We start from the raw sequence: 18,981 nt of genomic DNA, 5'->3' as shown, positions 1-18,981 counted from the left end.
TGAAGCCAACTCCACACCCTATGGCACGTAAAGAGAAAAGTAAGCCAAATTCTGGAAGCTTTCATACTGTGTGCCATGAACAGATCGAAAACATGTTTACTGTGGAACGGAGGAGAAGGAACCTAAATAAATGTCTCCAAATGTCAAACATAACAATTATACTGGAGACATTACTGTGGGCACAACACCTATACAAACTGGTCCTGGCAGCTGACATCTGTAACACAAGAAACAACTCCCCAGAAGGAGAGCTGTGGATTTAAAACAGATGATGTCAGGCCTTTCCTAAACAAAGATATCTTCTTATTATCTCCCCCAAATACATTAGACAGCACACATTTTCTTCTGCATTTTTAAAAAAGCAAAACTCGAAAATGAGCAGCAATCTTTTATTCCCCCTCTTAGAAAATCTACAGTGACCTGTTTGCAAATAATACCGTGGAAGCATCCCAGAAGAGGCTCTTGGTTCATTAAAATAATCAGCATATTCCAATATGCATTCGTCTCTGAAATAATAACAATTCAGTTTCAATAAATTAATTATGGCTTTAATCAGTGAAATTTACATTTATATTTCTGCCTTAAGATCTTCATGGGAGGGCGCATCTCACCCGTACAGCCCCAATGAAGCAAGGCCTTTTTCTGAGTAGACCAGCAGAGGTTGATGGATCCCCTAACACTGCTGTTTCAGAAATGGAGAAGCAGGATGTCTGGAGAAGGAGCCAGACAGCCTGGGCTTGAAACCAAGCTCTGCCGCTAGCTAGTTTTGTGCCCATGGGCAAAAGGGGAGAAAAAAAGGCCTTTTGTCACCCTAGTTTGCTTCTTCAGTTTTTCAAAACTGTAACAAAAGTTCAATTTGCTCTACCTTTTTTGATTATGGTGCTCTACCTGTTTTGATTACGGGTCTAGCATATAGACCCATATACAAATAGTGCATAATCCACCTATCAACAGAAATATTTTGACAAATACGTTCCAGACTACTAAAATTATTATTGTTCATAGTTGAAATATTTAAAGAAATTTTGTATTTTTCTGCAGACTAGGTCTTCAGTAATATAAACTTATAACCCATAGTTATCTGGCTGACTCAATGAACTGCTATTTTCCCAGAAAGTTTTGCCCTAGACTTTTCAACTGTCTTCTTTCTCAGCTTTAGAGAAAGAAACTATAATAGAAAGTACCCTGACTGCTCGGAAACTCCCTTAGATTTCAAATAAAATTTTTTCCAGAGTCTTAAATTCCCCTCTAGTTAGCTAAAATATCATAGATTATTGATGGGATTAAGAATTTAAATTTTTAAAAGTCTCTTTCAATTTTCTACACAGTTAAGTTGTACTTTAGAATTGATTTTAATGATTTCATTGTAAGTGTCTAGATATACTGGATGATAAAGAAGGTCTGCTCTACTGTCCCAGCTGTAACACAATTTTTTCATGGCTGCCTTCTCTGTGATCATATAGCATTTTTATATCCCATTACAGTATTTATCACAGTTTAGCTTTACTGCAATTAGTTGTGTATTGGTCCCTCACCTCTCTCTTAATCATAAACTCATTGAGGGTACGGACTAGGTTGTGGTGTTACTTCCCCTAAGTGCCTAGCTGCTCAATTAATGTTTGCTGAATTATAGAAGCAGTCAGTCCAAAACTAATTAAAAAGCCAAAAGTGAATCAGAGCAGAAAGTATCTACCCAAATCTTCTAAGTGGAAAAATTTCCTATGACTTCAATTTAACTTCAGATTCAAAGGCCTAATTGTATATCTCGAGAAAAAAGATCTAGGGATGTAAAGTAGATTGTTAGTTCTTCAGATGATCGAAAATATTAAAAGTCATCAATATACAAATCTCTCTTACATGTTTTTAGAACTCAAATTGGGACCTATTCAACTGAAATGACTAACTAAAGGTGAACTTTCATATGAGAAATGTGAAAAATAAAAAAAGAGAGAAGGAAAAAAAAAGAGAAAATGAATAGAAGACGGTAAGGATTAGCAATAGTTTAGCCAAATGAGTACTGCTGGTTAGAAAGAAACATGCTTGTTAGATCTTAAAATGCACAGGAAGTAGGTGGGACTCACAAAGACCTCAATGGAGGGCCCCTCGAGAAGGCTAGCCTCTAGTATACATCCTGTGTGAATGGTACCTAGGACTGTTAAACACAGAACAGATTCAGAAACATTTCTGCACTTCCATAAAAGGCAAAGGGGGCTGGCTTGATCTTCTAAGGAAGGTTCCAGCATATGGGGATCAGGCTGGAGGGCTACGAAGAAGAGGTGCCGAGATGCACTTGATAAACCCTGTATGGGGTGGAACATGCCGCCTTTCAAATATAAAGATGACATGCTCCAGGGTGCCCTCAGTCGTTCTCCCTGACAATAAGCGTTCACATGTTTTCTTAGCCTGAAGGTCTTTGTCCAGGAGAATACACTTTTAGATATTCACCTGGGATTGGAGGTACAGTTTTGGGCTACTTATAAGAATTGCAAATTGCTTGAGGATAAAGATCCCCTCTTGATCCTTTTAAAAAATTATTCTCTGAGTCCTTAGACCCTATTACAGTACTTGGACAATGACGGGTGCTTAACTGAGATATTTAATACATCAATGGTTCATAAAGAGGTGTAGTTTTTATAATATTAACCTTATTAGCACGTTGCCTTAACTATTGAGCCAACCAGCTGTCTGCACTGAACAAAATTAACGAACCTCCCTGCGTGGTGTTCTTACCTGCAGGCTCAGGCCCTCAGCAGCATTTCAGGGACGAAGTGTGGAGGCGAGACTGTTACTTTTCCCAGAAGGTGTTCCATTCCCCCAACCGACGTTTTTCTCATTTTCTTTTCAACACCTGCCCCTGCATCCAAGTAGCCCTCCTGCCCTCTTCATGGCTGTCCTTTTATGCAGTACGTAAGCTGATGCTGTGCCATAATTCATTTAAACCTGAAAACTGCTACTTTTCCAATCTGCCAAGGAATGATTAGTAAATGCTCAAGACAGGGCTGAGAAGTACACCACCCTACCGGGCACTATGAAACCCATATGCGAGTTACCTGTCTATGTAACTATCAATCACACACACACACACACACACACACACACACACACACACACACTATTACAGATGTCCCCACAAACAGGAAACATCTTAGCTCAGCCAGCTAAGCTCTCTTAATACCAGAAAGATGCCCTCAGATACCACAAAGGAATAAAATAAAACGTAAGCACTTCTGAGCTAGTCTATGCCCAACACTGTTTCTTATGTTCCTTTAGATGAAAAAATTCCTTTCTTATGCTATCTGATTATAAAGCAACGTAAAAATGAATGTGTAAATAGAATCATAAACATGTCTACACAGTTTTATATGTTTTCAAATGCTCCAGAAAAGTTGTAAAACCGTACTACCCATTTTATTTTTAATTTGTGATATTTGGAGATCTTCCTCAATTTCCCCTCTTTAGTTGGCATGCTGTTAGTAAAATGTGTTCCTCTTTTCTGGTCCGAAGCAAAACCTCTAAGTATATCCTCAGTAACTTAAATTTCCATCTTGGTTCACACACCATATTGGTTTATTATGTAACTTAAAAAAAAAAATTTTTCTTTGAACTTAAGCAGAGCCAAGCTTATGTAAGCTACAGTAGCGTGAACCACTACTGGTAATTGATATCTGCAGGAGGTTATTTCAGATTGATCAATGAAGGTTGCACGACTAGCTTGAGTCCACTTATTTCCTCTGAATAGTTTTCATTTGATGATATGAATTGGTCATTGATATGGCATTCACTTTTATCTTAAGTCACATACATATTTGAGGCAGGGAATATTTTTGCATAATGTCAGTTTTCTTGGCACTGAATTTTTGTTTGCTGGTAAAAAGAATTAGGCTTCTTCAAGAGTTGACATTCCATTTCTTAACACTTTGTAAAATGTTCTGGTTTCATTTAATACATTTCTTTGTCAGGCCTTACTTGTCCATCCTTTGAAATTGGCGAGGTAAATGCATAATTATTGGGACTAGGATTGATTGATAAAAACTAGAAAAATTACTACAGCTAGTTTTTAATCTGCTGTGTAAAAAAAAATAGGAACATACTCAATTTGGGTTTAATAATGTCCAAAGCAGCCAACTGTAATACTGAACCATTTGTTAAAACTATGATCTTGTTTTTTCCAAAGTGGAACATTTAATAGTCATTGCAGATTTTTTTTTTTAATATGCATTTATGTGACTGTTACAAAATGCAGCTCTGAAATTTAAAAGTCCAACTAGTAAATTATCCTCTTTTGGCTTTCTTATTACATCCACTATAACAAGATTAAAAACATGTGAATTATACTGCATTTTCTTGACTCGGTGATTTTTTTTCTTAAACTAAGTCAACCCACTAAAATATCCTTTGATGCTCGTTCAGCTAAAACTTTATATTTTTGCAAAGACACATTATGTGATTTGAAAATATCTTTAAGTGCCTAGAATATCTGAATTGGAAATGTGCCATCTTTTACATCTTCACTAATAGAATTTTTAATTAGCTGTTGATACTGTCAATAATAGAGTTCACTATTATTTTTTAAAAATGATTTGTCTAAGCAACTCTTTTTCCACTCATTTGTTTTTTTATTTTTTAAAACTGGTGCTTACTATTATAATCAGAATAATTTTTAAACAGAGCACTGTTGTTTCAAAAATAGGCGAGAACTTTAGGCAAAATATTTTAATATACGTTATTGTTTTCCCCATGCATTACTAGAAGTTTATCCACTTCTAAAATTACATAAATAACTTATTTTAAATCTGATATTATTTTATACTTTTAAGTTAACCAGGACTTTACTAAATATCTTCTCTTTACTGAGATGTAAGGAAATGAAACAAGCAGAAAGAAGTTATAATCTATGCCTCAAGAGAATTAGGATCTAGGCAAGAAGGAAAGACATGAAATTGCAGGAGAGTGTATAATAAGGAATTATCTTATAAGACAAAGACTCTAATTTAATGGTAATGTGGACTCCTGATTGCAGACGAGGATTTTAGTAATATTGCCTCCCTGAGAGAGTAGCTATATGGCATCTGGTATATTACAAATGGCTGTCGCTATTTTTCCTGATTCTCCATTTCCATTACAGTTTTTATGCTTGCCCCCTGAAATATAATCTGCACTGTGAATTCTGATTGAATCGTCTCAACATGCAGCACAAAAAAAAAGATCCTCCTTTGATGGAGAATAAGCCAAGGACAGTGTGTCTCATCTATACAATCAAATTCAGTTTTCCCTGTAAAGGCAAATTTTTCCTTTTAAAAGGTTGAAATGAATGGTACTTAAAAATTTCAGCTGGTTAAATTTAAGCCAATGGAAGAGAATGGGGGCAAAAGCTCACTTTAAAAAAAAAAAAAAAAACCTCTCTAGGCCCATAACATTTCCATTTGTTTGTGAAACGGATGAATTTCATTCTGTTTAAGGTCTTGTCTCTCAGGGTCTGGTTTGGTGACAGGGAAACAGGTGTCGATAGTCCTGATGGGCTGGTCACTATGTGTCAATGACCATCTTCACTGTTCTACTACCACTTACAAATGATCTCATGCTTCTGGATACCGTTTCATAGCCCAGGGGAAAGACTTATTCTTCTAAACTCTATACCTTTGTCCACCATTGATATAGCCTATTCTGCCTCTTGATTCCATTCTAGCAATTATTCACTGGAAAAATAAAATTAGAATCAGTGCAGCTTTACATTTGTTCCTTCATTCATTCATCCATTATTCAACAACTGTGTACTAAGTACCTACTCTGTGAAACGTAATGTGTTAGATGCTGAGAGAAACAGAAATATAATTATGATGTGGTCCTCGCCTTAAGGAAATTACAAGCTAGTTATGGAGAGAAGGCATGTTTGTAATCACAGACATCTACAATTCAATGCAGCAAAATAACAACAGTAATAACAATGTGTATCTATCCTATGCCAAGCACTGCTCTGGATGCTTTAAGCATTTCATCTTATGTAAATTTCACAGGAACTCTGAAGCCTAGGTATTATTTCTCCTTTCAAAAAAATTTTCCAAATGAGTGAGCTGAGGCTCAGAAGGTTTCAGCAAAATGTGCACAATCACACAGCTGGTGCACAGAAGAGTCAGGCTTCAAATCCAACACTATTAGATATTAATGCTCATTCTCCTTCAAATAAACACAGTCTCTAAGAAAAAAAGGTAAGTTCGCCATTTATTGAACATCTCTATGCCTGGCACTATTCTGAATGTTTCACTTCAGTGTCTCAATTAGTCCCCACAACAATATTATGATGTTACGATGGTTATCTACCCCTTTTGTAGTTAAAGAAAATGAAGCTTAGCAAAATTAAGTAACTTGACCCAAGTTACTTAGTGGAAGAATTTTCTTCCAACTTAGGTGGTTTGGGAAGGTATGATGGAAGAAGTGGGGTTTCAATGAATTTTCATTGATTCAGACCAACTGAGGCAGGAGGACGGTGTTCGAGGCAAAGCAAATGGTATTAGGAATGGCACAGAGACTGGAAAGTGCTAAGGTAGTTTCAAAAAGAGTGACCATTCCAGGTTGGCTAAGTACACGGGTCCCATTGGGCAGGAGTGGAAATTATGATAAGAAAGCTAGGCTATAGTCAGGTACATTAGGCCAAGGAGTTTGGACTGTACACAGTAGACGAGAGAGCCATTGAAAGTTCGGAGAGAGGAATGACCTTGATCAAAGCTATTATTACTGATCCATTCTTCCCCAGCCTGCTATATTTAGCAATCTCTGCTTCAAGAAATCATGATTTCACAAATTATTATTTATTTGTTAAGTTCATCCTAGAACATGAACACTTACAGCTTCCGTCTAAACAGCCAATTGTTACTATTGTTAAAAAAAGAAAAAAAAAGGCCCTTTAAAGTGACCTCTAGCAAAGCAGACTTTTGTGCCACAGCCCAAACCACTTCAACCTTCTTAACTTTCAATACTAAAATCAAACAAAGGGCACAGAACAGAAGGCGGCTGGAGTTTGGGCCTGGGAAAGGGGTCAGGTTCCTCTGGCCATCAATCTGAAGTCAATTCAGATGCACTGCAAACTCATTAAGTAATTAAACTACAGAGCAAGGACAGGTGGGTGGGAGACAGCAAACAAGGAAGAAAAGGACACTTTCATTCCATTTCCACCAAAGACTGAACTTGAAATATTAGCAGACCAGAGTTATCCTCCTTTAACGTAATACGTTTAACAGAAATGCAAATGTGAGATGTCGTGAATTTAATGACTGTGGTTACAAGTGTTTTCTGCAATCACATACCCCATGAACTTGAGAGGCTGGCAGTCACCCATGCTATTTGTACCCCTCCTCCCTGAATTTGCTTCCATGGCTGTCAAGCACTGGTTGCAGCCAGCACTCCAAACGCCCCTCCCCTGCTACCCTGCTGCCATCTTGTGCCTAGCTCACTGTGCTTGAGGAGCAACTTCCAACTGGTGATCAATAAGAAACGAGAAGAAGCTTCTTCAATGGGAATATCTGGCATGACTCCCGGCTGGGCAAAGTCTGTGTTCAAGTTGGCCTTCTTCATCATGACAGTATCCAACTCAGCAACTTTCACAGATGGTGTGTCTCAGAGCATTCTGGGCTCCCAAATGATACTAAACGGATTACCTGGGGTCTTTAATCCCCAGAGCTGTCCAGAAAATAACACTGAGCGCCTAGAGTCAACCAGGTGCTTGTTTCGTAAATAAAACTTTTCACAAAAGTCTGAAAGCCAGACTTCTCATTTAACAGATGAGAACACAGAGGTCTGAGGCAGTTTAGTAGCTTGACGGCGTGCTCATGCAGAGTCAAGTCTTTAATACGGGTCTGACCTACTCCTGGGTTTTGCAATCTTTCTGCTTGGCCACATGCCTCCCCCTGGGCCACCACCCAGGCCAGTTGGCCCTAAACATAGCTATAAGCAACACCTGGGAAATAGTTTTAAAATACGTATCCTCGGGCCCAATCGCAGATGTACTGAATATCCATAGCATATTTCTATCTATATCTATACCTATATCTATTTAATCTAATTATCTATTTATCCAAAACAGGGTTTGTCAACCTTGGCATTTGTCAACTGACATTTTGGGCTGGGTAATTCTTTCTTGTAGGGGGTTGTCCTCTGCATTATAGGATGGTGAGAAACATCCTTGCTCTCTACCTACTAGGTTCCAGGAGCACCTCCCCCTTCGTGTGACAACTAAAAATGTCTTTAGACATTGTCAAATGTCCTTTGGGGGGAAAACCACTCCCAGTTGAAAAGCACTACTATAAAAAACTGCCAAGGCAATTTGGAAAAAGCATATTCAAAGTTTGGTGTTTATAAATCACATGTCTAGGTTAGAATTTCTATATAAAGAATATGAGGGGAGTACGAAGGACTCAGAATGCTGTGAGTGATTCATTGTGGAACAGAGGGGCAGGACTTCTAGGGTGATAAAAGTGAAGGAAGCAAGGCCTTCGTACTTCCTTAGGGTTCCCATTCCTTCAATTTTACGTCTTTCAGATTTCCCTTCCGTTGATGACTCTTTACTCTCAGTACCAGCATCCAGAAAGTTTTCCAAGCTGGCATCCTTGACTTTGTCCTCTCCATGCTCCTTGCCCTCCCAGCGTCTAACATCGAAGGGGTTATCCACAGGACATCAAGGCCTTCCAGTTCTGCCTCACTAGGATCTCTCAAATGCTTTCATGTCTTTTCATGCTTTCATTTACTTGCTTCAAAGTTGTATCCCCCATAACTAAAAATAAATACAGAAAATAAGTTTAAAAAAAAAAAAAAAAAAAAAAGAATATGAGGGGAAAACAAGGCAGACCTGGAAGACAACAGGTTGAGTATCCTTTCAACTTGCAGATTTTGCCAACCTCTAGGAACAGTAACTAATCTTGGCCTCCTGAGTGGGTGTCGAGTCATGGAAGTTTCCTAAAGCAGGATACAACATAGCATATGTCCAAATAAGAAGTGAAGATGAGATACTTTAGAAATTCTAGAAAATATTATTTGATCTACAGAAGTTTGATTTGTCCACATTTTTAGAGCACTTTCAGCAAATTAAGTTTATTTGTACACTGCCCAGCTCCAAACTAGTCCACAGTAAATATTCTGGATTCTCTTAACTTTTATTTACTGAAATTTTCATCTTTGAAGGAACTTAGTTTAAAAGCATTTTATCCAAACAAAATGTTAGGCCTTAAAGAATTATTATTGCCATTTCATTTCATGGTAATAAAAAGAGGGATACATCCTCAAAAGTTGTTTATCCAAAGGTATGAAAACAATTGATAAAATGGGTATTGGACTCTCATTTCTAAGTTCTAGTCACCAAAGTCCTTCTACCTAGTAACAGCCACCCAAAGCTTTCACAGAAACTGTTCTCAAATTCTGCCTCTGCCGTCCGTAACCTCCATTGAACCAAATATATCTGTTATCTGACTGGCAAAAAATCCAGTGAATTACCAAAGTTTGGTGATTATATTGAATATATTTTGTGTGTGTATATTAAAACCAAATATCCAGATCAACAGAATTTAGAACTTCTTTCTAAGTTTTTCTCAGATTAGATATTCTGAACATTTCTGTGGGATCACTGTAGGTAGTTTGGTAAATTCCTTTCCAGAATGTATTTCAGAACGTAATTGTAGCACTACAATTGAGTACAATAATATAATATGTCACTCTAGGGTATTTGAATATAAGAGTATCCTTTTACAACACTTTTTTAAAGAGCTGGTGTACTTTGATCTTAGAAGTTTGTCTAAACGACTGCTGGAAAGCATGCCAGTCAAGTGATTCATTTTATGTATTAATCCAGCTCGGCTGACAAGTAGTTGCTAATACAGCACTTCTAACATTGACTCAAGCTGCATAAAAGGATTTTGGCTCATAAAAAATGCTGGCCTGGCATGAGGATGTAGGTGTTCCCATCTCTTGTCTCTAGGAATATAGGCATGTGCCAAATTTTGCTGGTGACCACAAGCATTTCTGGGAAGATAGCTGTTATGAAGATCAAAAAAAATGTACAGCTATTAAAACTACCTGCATCCCCCTGTATCTCACGCCCTCATTTCTCTAAATAAGAGATACACCTTGGAAGAGGGGTGGTGGGTGTGTGGCCACTATGCCCTGTGTTTGTGCTAGCTCGTGCTGACTCTTTCTTTTTCTCTCTCTCTCTCTCTGTTTTTAATTCTTATTCTAGGGGAAAAGGCTATCCTTACCCTAATACAAGCATCAATAGTAATTACTAGGATACGGCAAATCTCTTTTCATTTACTGAGATGGTTAGTACTATCAAAGACAGAAATCTGATAGCTTCTTTCTGTAAGCATAAAATGAGAACATGACCTTGTCCTGAGAAACGCAATCTAGTAATATTTTTCATAACTTCCATGCAGTGATGATCTAATAAGAATCTAAAAGTAATTAACTGGATCTCTTTTAGCCAACCAAAGCCTTATTCATTTTTATCGGGATTCTAAGGGAGCCATAAATTGGGGCATTTTGAAAAACTGGGATCTAATCCAGCCCATGATCTGATCAGGGTTCAGTGGTAATAATAAATTGGGACTATTAAAGCTGGGAATCATTCCAACATTTTATTTTGCCCATACCACAGGACCTAGCAAATTCTACTGCAAAAGACAGGGATATTGAGAAAGGAGTAAAACCATGCTGAATTAATCACTTGTATGTAATCATGCCAAAACATGGGTGTTTTCAACAGTTTAAATAGTGCCAAAGTTTAAGTTCAATAAATAATTAATTATAGAGAGTCTCTCGGCAAATTAAAGAAGTCAACCTTCTGGTTCCTTTAATAAAATATGCACTCTTTTTAGGATACAATAATGACAAAATCCTATCAATTCATTTGTTGCTCTACGTATTTAGGGGTGTAATACTTATGTAGGTTATAACATAAAATACTAATTCAGAATATACTTTCCTTTTCTTTCTTAGAATACAATAAGCGTCTTCATTTTTCAGTGTGCACAAATGTTGGATCAACTCTAGCCTTATTCTGGTTCTCATCTCAATTTCCAGTAACATAAAAATCTCCCATAATTAAATAAAATGCTGAGAGGTTGGGAATAGATTTTCACCCACTTGTATTCTCAAACTCTAAATGGTTTCTGAATGTTTTTATATCTCTGAGATGCATTTCGTTTATGTGGGGAACTTGCAGCTGCATAATTAAATCTTGGTTTGCCAAATATCAAAAACACATGTATTGATTTAAACTAAGGGAACAGGCCACAAGCAGCTCAGCTGATAAGGCAAGGGAGAAGCCTCTGCAGTTCTTGGAAGGCTTCCTGAAGGAAAGAAAACTAAGAACCTTGACTGCAGACACTGAAACCGATTAACTTGCCTAAATCTTAGCTTCACTCTCACTTAGGCATTCCGTTCAGGCCAGTTGTTGAAAACAAGAGCCATATGTTTTCATACTTCTCAATGCTGAAGCTAGAGAGGTTACCACTTTTCCCCCTCAACTCCTCATTGATCCTAAGATTCTAAGAAGATCTACAAAAACAATGTTTCATTAACACGGTAAATGAGCTCCCTTGCAAAATAAACTCTGATATGGTATAAGAGTAATAGAAGATCTTAGAGTGCAAACTCATATGTTATTAAACTCCCCTCCCCGCCCCCAATTTTAGTAAGAAGTTTCATTTTGTAAAATTTAATTCAGAATCAGTAATATGGGACTTTAATGGAAGACAGGCTTTGGTCAATGGAGATTTTCTCCCTCAGTGCAATAATCTTAAATAAACGAGGGGAACATATTTATCTTTAACCAATCTCCACCTGATTTTTGAGAAGGTATTAACAATACAAGTACAACATGCATATTGTTAGGTACTTTATAGGTCCTAGAATCTGGTTAATTTCACACTTTGCAGAAGGTTACAATTTTAAAGTCTTAATGTTAAACAACAGCAATAAAAGTACATGGTTTACTGACTTGTTAAGACCATATCTTGCTTTTAGCTCACCATACTAATTTACATAATCTGAATATCTGGAAAATGCTAATTTAATTTAGCTTGATAAAGAATTCTAGGAGAAATAATCTTTGAACATAATATTGGATTCATCCTTCTAGCAATGGATATAAGCATTTGGAACTAATGTTTTATTATGGCCAGTTTCACTGGAGCGTGAACAAAACGATGAGTTTATTTAAAACAGAGCTTCACTGCCATGGACTGTTTGACTTGTTTCAGGAGGGGACACATGATCAGCTCAGGAAATCAAATATGAGACTAAGAAAATCCTAACATGCAATTATGAGCAAGAAACTTGGGCTTATACATTCAGATAAGAATAGTGCATATGCTACCATGAATCAATGCCATAGCCAGTTTAAGAAAGGCCACTCTAAGGAGTTTAAAGTAAATGCTTCTACACTCAGATATTTATATATTTCTCAGACCCTAAGATCTGGGAGAGACCACAGCGATCATCTAAGGACACATGCAGCATTAATGGCACACAAGATGATTTCTGACGGTATGTGGCTTGATGAATTTAATTATATTAATTTACATGGTTTTGCATTTATATAACTTTTTATTTAATTGAAGATATATAGATATAAATAAACCAATGAAGATAATATATCAGTGACTGAAGTTTATGAAACTGATGCTAGTCCAATCCTTTCCTGATGCACTCATCCTTTCTCAGTGTCATCATCAGCTTCTTATTAGACATTTCCAGTGTCAATACACTCACCACTGCATGAGACACTCTAATTTGTCAGGATGTTTTCCCCTCTATCAAGCTGAAGGCTACCTCTCTTAAAATAATTCTTTTTTAGAATCTTCAAGAAAATAAATGAATGGATGAATAAGTAGAGAGAGAGAATGGAAAGCGAATAGATGCTATAAAATACATCTAATTCCTCTTCTACATAATGTTCTTTAATCATGTGACATCAACTAAGTCTTAACTCTGCAGGCTATGCATTCCCAGGTCCTTCCATATTTTTCAGGAGACATGGATTTAGTGCTGCCATTTTCTGTGTGTGAGACAGGCTTAGGGTATTCCAGGTGTGATCTGAGCAGTATAAAATAGAAATTATTGTTTCTTCCTTCACTTTTGTACATGAACTTCTGTAGCCTAGGACTGGATTAAGTTTCTGGCAGGCACATCCCCATGTTGACTCATGCTAAGCTTACCCTCAACTAAAACCATCAGGCAAATTTTTCATATATTTGGTATTAAGTCAAGCACATCCTGTGCTTGTACAGTTCATTTTTGGACCTAAAAGCAAGACTTCACATTTATTCCTATTAAGTTCCTTTATGTTTGATTCAGTCCATTGTTCCAGATGATTCTGTCATCAGACACACTGTCAACCCCTGCAGCTTCTTGGAATTCAAAATCTGATCAATGGTCACCATCAGTGATGGCAATGCTTAGCAGGCCAGCGTTAAAAATAAATTTTTGAAGAAAACTTATTTCTTGCAAGCCTATATTGATGGAATATTCATTAGCAATCTTTGGGTACAGTTTCTCAAATAGCTAATAATCCTTCTAGGGTTATATGATCTGGGGTATATCTCTCTGCAATAGCCACAGGATATCATAAGAAAATACAATTCTAATGTCCAGGAGAGTACCCCTACTCTTTGTGAAGTCCAGAGATTAGAACAGGGATTTTCAGCCTCCACATCATTGAGAGTTGAGTTGGATAACTCATTGTTTGAGGACGGGGACTGTCTTATGCATTGTAGGATGTGTAGCCATATCCCTGGCCTCTACCCAGTACACAGTGGTGGCAACTCACTCCCCAAACCCCCTCCAAAGCTTTGACAAGCAAAAATGTCTCCAGATATAGCTAGATGTTCCTTGGGAAGCAAATTTCCATCCTCCATGCCTCCCCCCACCCCCCGAAGAACTGAGAATCTCTGTTCTAGACTCTGCATTCCTCCAATCTAATCTAATAACTCAATCCACCAGTTGTGGCTTTTTTGACCTTTCCATAGCTATAGCTATGAATAAAAGATTCATATATATCACCAAAACAATTCCCTATCCGGAGTTAGATACATAGGCAAATTAAAACAAGATATGGAAATCATAAGAAAAATAATGAGAGGAATGATATAACTCTAAAATTTAGAGTTGAGGTTAGATTAACCCTCGAGTAAAACCGTTACAAGGAAACTGAACCTTCAAATTATATGATTTAAAAGGTAATCTATAAGGACTTTTGTATTTGGATGCTCATCAAGGTATTATTTGGAACAGTGAAAAATGGAAATAGACTATACATTTGAAGACAACAGAAGATAAATAAATTATGATATATTGATCTCACAGAATATTAGGCAGTCATCAAAATGACATAATTTCAAAACATTAATGACATGGGGAAATGCTCACAATATAATGGGAATTCTGTGAAAAAAGTAAGTATATGCAGTATGAATACCAAGTTTTCAAACAAAAAAAATATAGTAAAAATATCATAAAAATATTAATAGTGGTTATGGAATTATGGTAGAATTATGCATGATGTTAATAATCTTCTTTACACTTTTTATGTTTCCAAAAATTTCTTAATAAACTTATCATCTTTGTAAGTTTTGTGCACATGAGGGGATGGGGTGGGGAAAGATCCATATTCCCTTAGGTGAGTGAGCGCTGGCAAGCGTTCCTCTTTTGTTTGTAAAAAGTGTGCAAGTAAGGTAGGATGCTTCAGAGAGGGCATATAAGAAAGATGGTGATTTTTTATACTGGGTTATTCAATCCTCCTGGGAAAAAAATCTGTACATCATTTTTCATAGAATGAGAAGAGTTTAATCTAATGTTCCAGCTAAATCCTGTCCCTCAAACTCAGTGATTCTCAGGCTGCTGAAGAGTCAATTTGGGTGTAACTATTAAGCACAGATTCCTGAACTCTAACTTCCAAGATTCTGATTCTGCAAGTCCGGTGTGGGACTCAGGAATTTTCACTTTTTAACAAGCTCCCCAAGTCATTCATTCTGATGCAGGTGGCCCATGGGCCATATTGAGAAACACAGCTATCTATAAGAAGTCATGTGTTTTGATTTGGATGAGTATTTTTTTCTTTTGCCTCTATTTTTGATAACTTCTTCCTGGTTATACACTAAATAGAATTGGTATGGACCCTCAGCAGTATGTTAGTGAGCTGGCTCTTTAAAAAAAACAAACCCAATTTACCATCATCTGCCAGTTTCTGTGGTGTAAATACTCCCACCATGACCAATTTCAAGCTACCAACGGTTTAGCAACCAGCTCACAGAATTCTTGAAAGCTTAATAATCATCTTTCATTAACTGGTGCAGGCCGGCTTCAGTGATATACAGCATATATTATATTTAAGTGCTTTAAACTCTTTGAAAAAGGAATATGTTAATGAAAAACTATTATATCTATGACAACTAGGATGAAGCAAGTAAGCAATTGGATGGCTTGAATCATATTTAGGTAACAAATTCTAAATGTATTAGAACAAAAGACAACTTTGTGAACTTGTATACACTATTTCCTATTTTATTCTATTTTTTTTTCCTGTGGCCAGGCCATGAAGAGTGATACATTTGCTGAGTTCTTTAAGAGTTGTGAATTGTTTCCAATGGATGATGGAGAGCCAAGAAATGGGACTGCAGGGTTGGGAGCGATGCCAAATGTTCAGCCTTCATTCTACCCTCTATGGTCTTCAGTCCCTGAGCTGTTGAAATACCCTTGGCCATTAATTCTATAGCACCCAACCATAACATCAACTTCTCCCACTTTTTCCCCTTGTACACGATTGAGACAATGTTGTCTCTAGGAAACCCACATCAGATGTGTTTTATGTGTTCATGTGCAGGAAGTGGCCTAAGTGGAGGCTAATACTATAGTTCTTTCAATATTTTGACCAAACATATTTTAAGAAAATTGGACCTGAAGCCCATATAACCAGCTGAGGTGAATTTACAGTCCTGCTTTTAAGAACAAAACTCCTCAGGCACCTGCTTCCTAAAGGCAAAACCAGAAAGAAAATGAACTCTTGCTTAAAGACAACCCACCTTATTTTATGAGTTATCAATTTTCTAGCTGGCACAGAGTTCCCTAGTTACTAAGAGGAAACCCCCCAACCCCAAGCAAGTATTGAGCTGCAAAAAATGTGAAGTCTGCATTCTAGCAAATAGCTCAGTTTCCTGAAGATGAGGCAAGAATGTGGTACCTCAGAAAGTGAAGTCAGGGGAGCAGTAAAGACCTATGGCATGGTCTCACCGCACAGATGTCTTTGCCAATAGATGCATTAAAATCTTAGCCTGAATTACATTTTACATTACAGGATTACTGAATCTTGGGCTATGATGGAGAATTCATCTTTCTTCTCTTTGGGGCAACTCTGACAGGTGAATAGTCAACAACAATGGAAAGCACTTGATTTCTTTTTTTCTGCTCCACTGACCCTGGAACTGAGCTTATCAACCTCTCAAAAAAAAAGAAAGGACTAAATAGGTTTTTTTTCTTGCTATTGATAAAGTCAGCCTTCTCAATGGGAATAGGCCACAAGATAGGGGTCAAAGGTTAACAGTTAGATACTCTTAGCCTGCTCTGTGCCAGAAAACACAATGAATAAGAAGTATGATTTTCTTAGTACACATGCTAGAGTATTAAAATAAGTACAAGAACTGACTTTTTACAAACGACAAGAACTATTATTACTAATAAGCAAGGAAAAATTTGCACAAATCTGACCTCAAACATGATCAAGTCAGCATCAAATACTTAAAATTATGTAATAATCTCAGTCTTTCTCCAGGCTTCATTTGGTTGTGAAGGCAAAGAATTTTCAGGAGAAATATGAATATTCACTTACATGTTTCAAAATCAGACATTTATACATCTACTTGGGATAAATGCCAGAGTTAACATCAAAGATATGTGAAGGACCTCTTGTCCTAATGGAACATTAAGTTCCTCAAATAGAAGAATTCAGCCCTTGCAAACTGTCATTATTTCAGTAAATGAAACCGGCCCTTTAACAGATGGGCAACATACTTTGCAACTTGCTGATGGCCTAATAAAAGGCACTGGCTTTTTAAAAATGAAGGGCATGTACTTCTCATATTACAGTACCCAAATGGGCTTAGCAGAATAAAATTAAGAAGGTATACAACAGCTTGACAAAAATTAGGAACAGACTATGGAAATTTGATAGCTCTAAACATCAATATCCAGATGACCTTTTTATTAAAACAAAAAACAAAAAACAAAAAACTCCTTATTTAAACCATAGGGAACATATGTATTGATATAGTCAAAACTGGGGGTAGCACATCATGGAATTATAAGTACCGATATAATAAAAACATGAAGTTAGTTTCTTCTCAAAATATAATAAAAATTCCCTATAAAGCAGATTCCATTTATATCAGGTATCTCTCCTTTTGTATCAGTCAACCTTTATGCTTCTTAAAAAAAGATTTCTCCAGTTGACTGATGATATAACCAAGTTAATACGGACCATACATGAAAATAAAATAAGAGGCCCAGCATTTCTACTCACCTCTCACGTTCTTCTTTCATTTTTTCCAGCTCCTCTTCTCTCAGGTCACCATGCTTCAGAGGACCTTTCTGCTCAGCCTTTCCGCCCTTATCATCTTTCTTCTTTCCAAATCTAGTGAAACATGGAGAAGATGATTGTTAATGATAATTATGCTCTTTTTGTGGTTAATTGAAGATATTTATGAGATGAATTCATTAAACTGTAATTCTTTATTCTAAGCAGTACAAGATCATTTCACATAAAATGGAATTAAAATAAGATGCTGAGATCAGAAAAATAATACAGTTACTGAAGTCCCCTCCTTTTCCTCTCTTCCTTCTTTCCTTCCTTCTATTGACTGTGCAGTCTGCACAAAATCATGTGATTAAAGACTAAACATTTCAAACCATTAATTCAGTAGAGATTAAAGAACTGAAAGGTTGTTGTTCCCATATAGCTAAACACTGACCGACCTCCTAAATAGGCCTCCAGAGCTCCAGGTGGCATTGACATTGAAGATTAAACTCATGGGATTACATAGTGACAGTGCTGCAAGGGACTTCACCGAACACCTAGTTCAATATTCTCATCTGAAAATGAAGAATCAAAAGCTCTGAGAGCCCCTGGGCCTTGACCAAGACCACCCAACAAGTTCAGGGCAGGACTGGGATTAGAACGTGGGTCACCTCCTACACTGCACATTTTCCTTCAGGCCACATTCACTCTCCCATGTAGCCGCAGGCTTCCCAAATCAGCCCAGGGTCAGTGTGCTAAGAGCCCTCCTCGGTGCTTGGCATAAGTGTAGTTAACTGGGCACAGTGGTGATTTTATTTTTTTCCTCCAGTTTTAATGAGATATAATTGGCACATGAACACTGTGTAAATTTAAGGTGTAGAATGTATTGATTTGATACATTTATAAATTAGAAAAGAATCACCACCACAGTATTAGCTACCACCTCCATCCTGTCATGAAGTTACAATTTCTTTTTTGTGGTGAGAACATTTAAGATCAACTCTAAGCAACATTCAAGTGCATGATACAGTATTATTAGCTATAACCATCATGCTGTACATTAGATTCACAAACTTATTAATCTTATACCTGGAAGTCTGTACCCTTTGACCAACATTTCCCATTTCCCTACCTCCCAACCCCTGATAACCACCACTTTACTTATTTCTCTGAGTTTGTCTTTTTTAGATTCCACATATAAGTGACATTGTACAGTTATTTGTCTTTCTCTGTCTGACTTATTTCACTTAGCATAATGCCCTCAAGATTCATCCAAGTTGTCACAAATGGCACAATTTCCATCTTTTTCATGGCTGAATAATATTCCATTGTACACATATACCACATCTTCTTTATCCATTCATCTTGATGGACACTTAGATTGTTTCCATATCTTGGCTATCATGAATAATGTTGCAATGAACTCAGAAGTA

General features: G+C 37.0%; 1 protein-coding gene across 2 annotated transcripts in view; it reads right to left on the bottom strand.

The window, feature by feature from the left end:
- PARD3B (par-3 family cell polarity regulator beta) overlaps positions 1 to 18,981 on the bottom strand; it is a 1,037,929-nt gene that overhangs the window by 215,613 nt on the left and 803,335 nt on the right. For both annotated transcript variants that reach the window (XM_059928520.1, XM_059928522.1), the window contains exon 19: positions 17,555 to 17,665. In XM_059928520.1, the coding sequence (XP_059784503.1) occupies positions 17,555 to 17,665 (111 nt within the window). The remainder of the gene's footprint in view (positions 1 to 17,554; positions 17,666 to 18,981) is intronic.

This window comes from Balaenoptera ricei, chromosome 7 (genome assembly GCF_028023285.1).
Source record: "Balaenoptera ricei isolate mBalRic1 chromosome 7, mBalRic1.hap2, whole genome shotgun sequence".
Classification (NCBI taxonomy): domain Eukaryota; kingdom Metazoa; phylum Chordata; class Mammalia; order Artiodactyla; family Balaenopteridae; genus Balaenoptera; species Balaenoptera ricei.
This window is presented reverse-complemented; position numbering and strand designations above follow the sequence as displayed.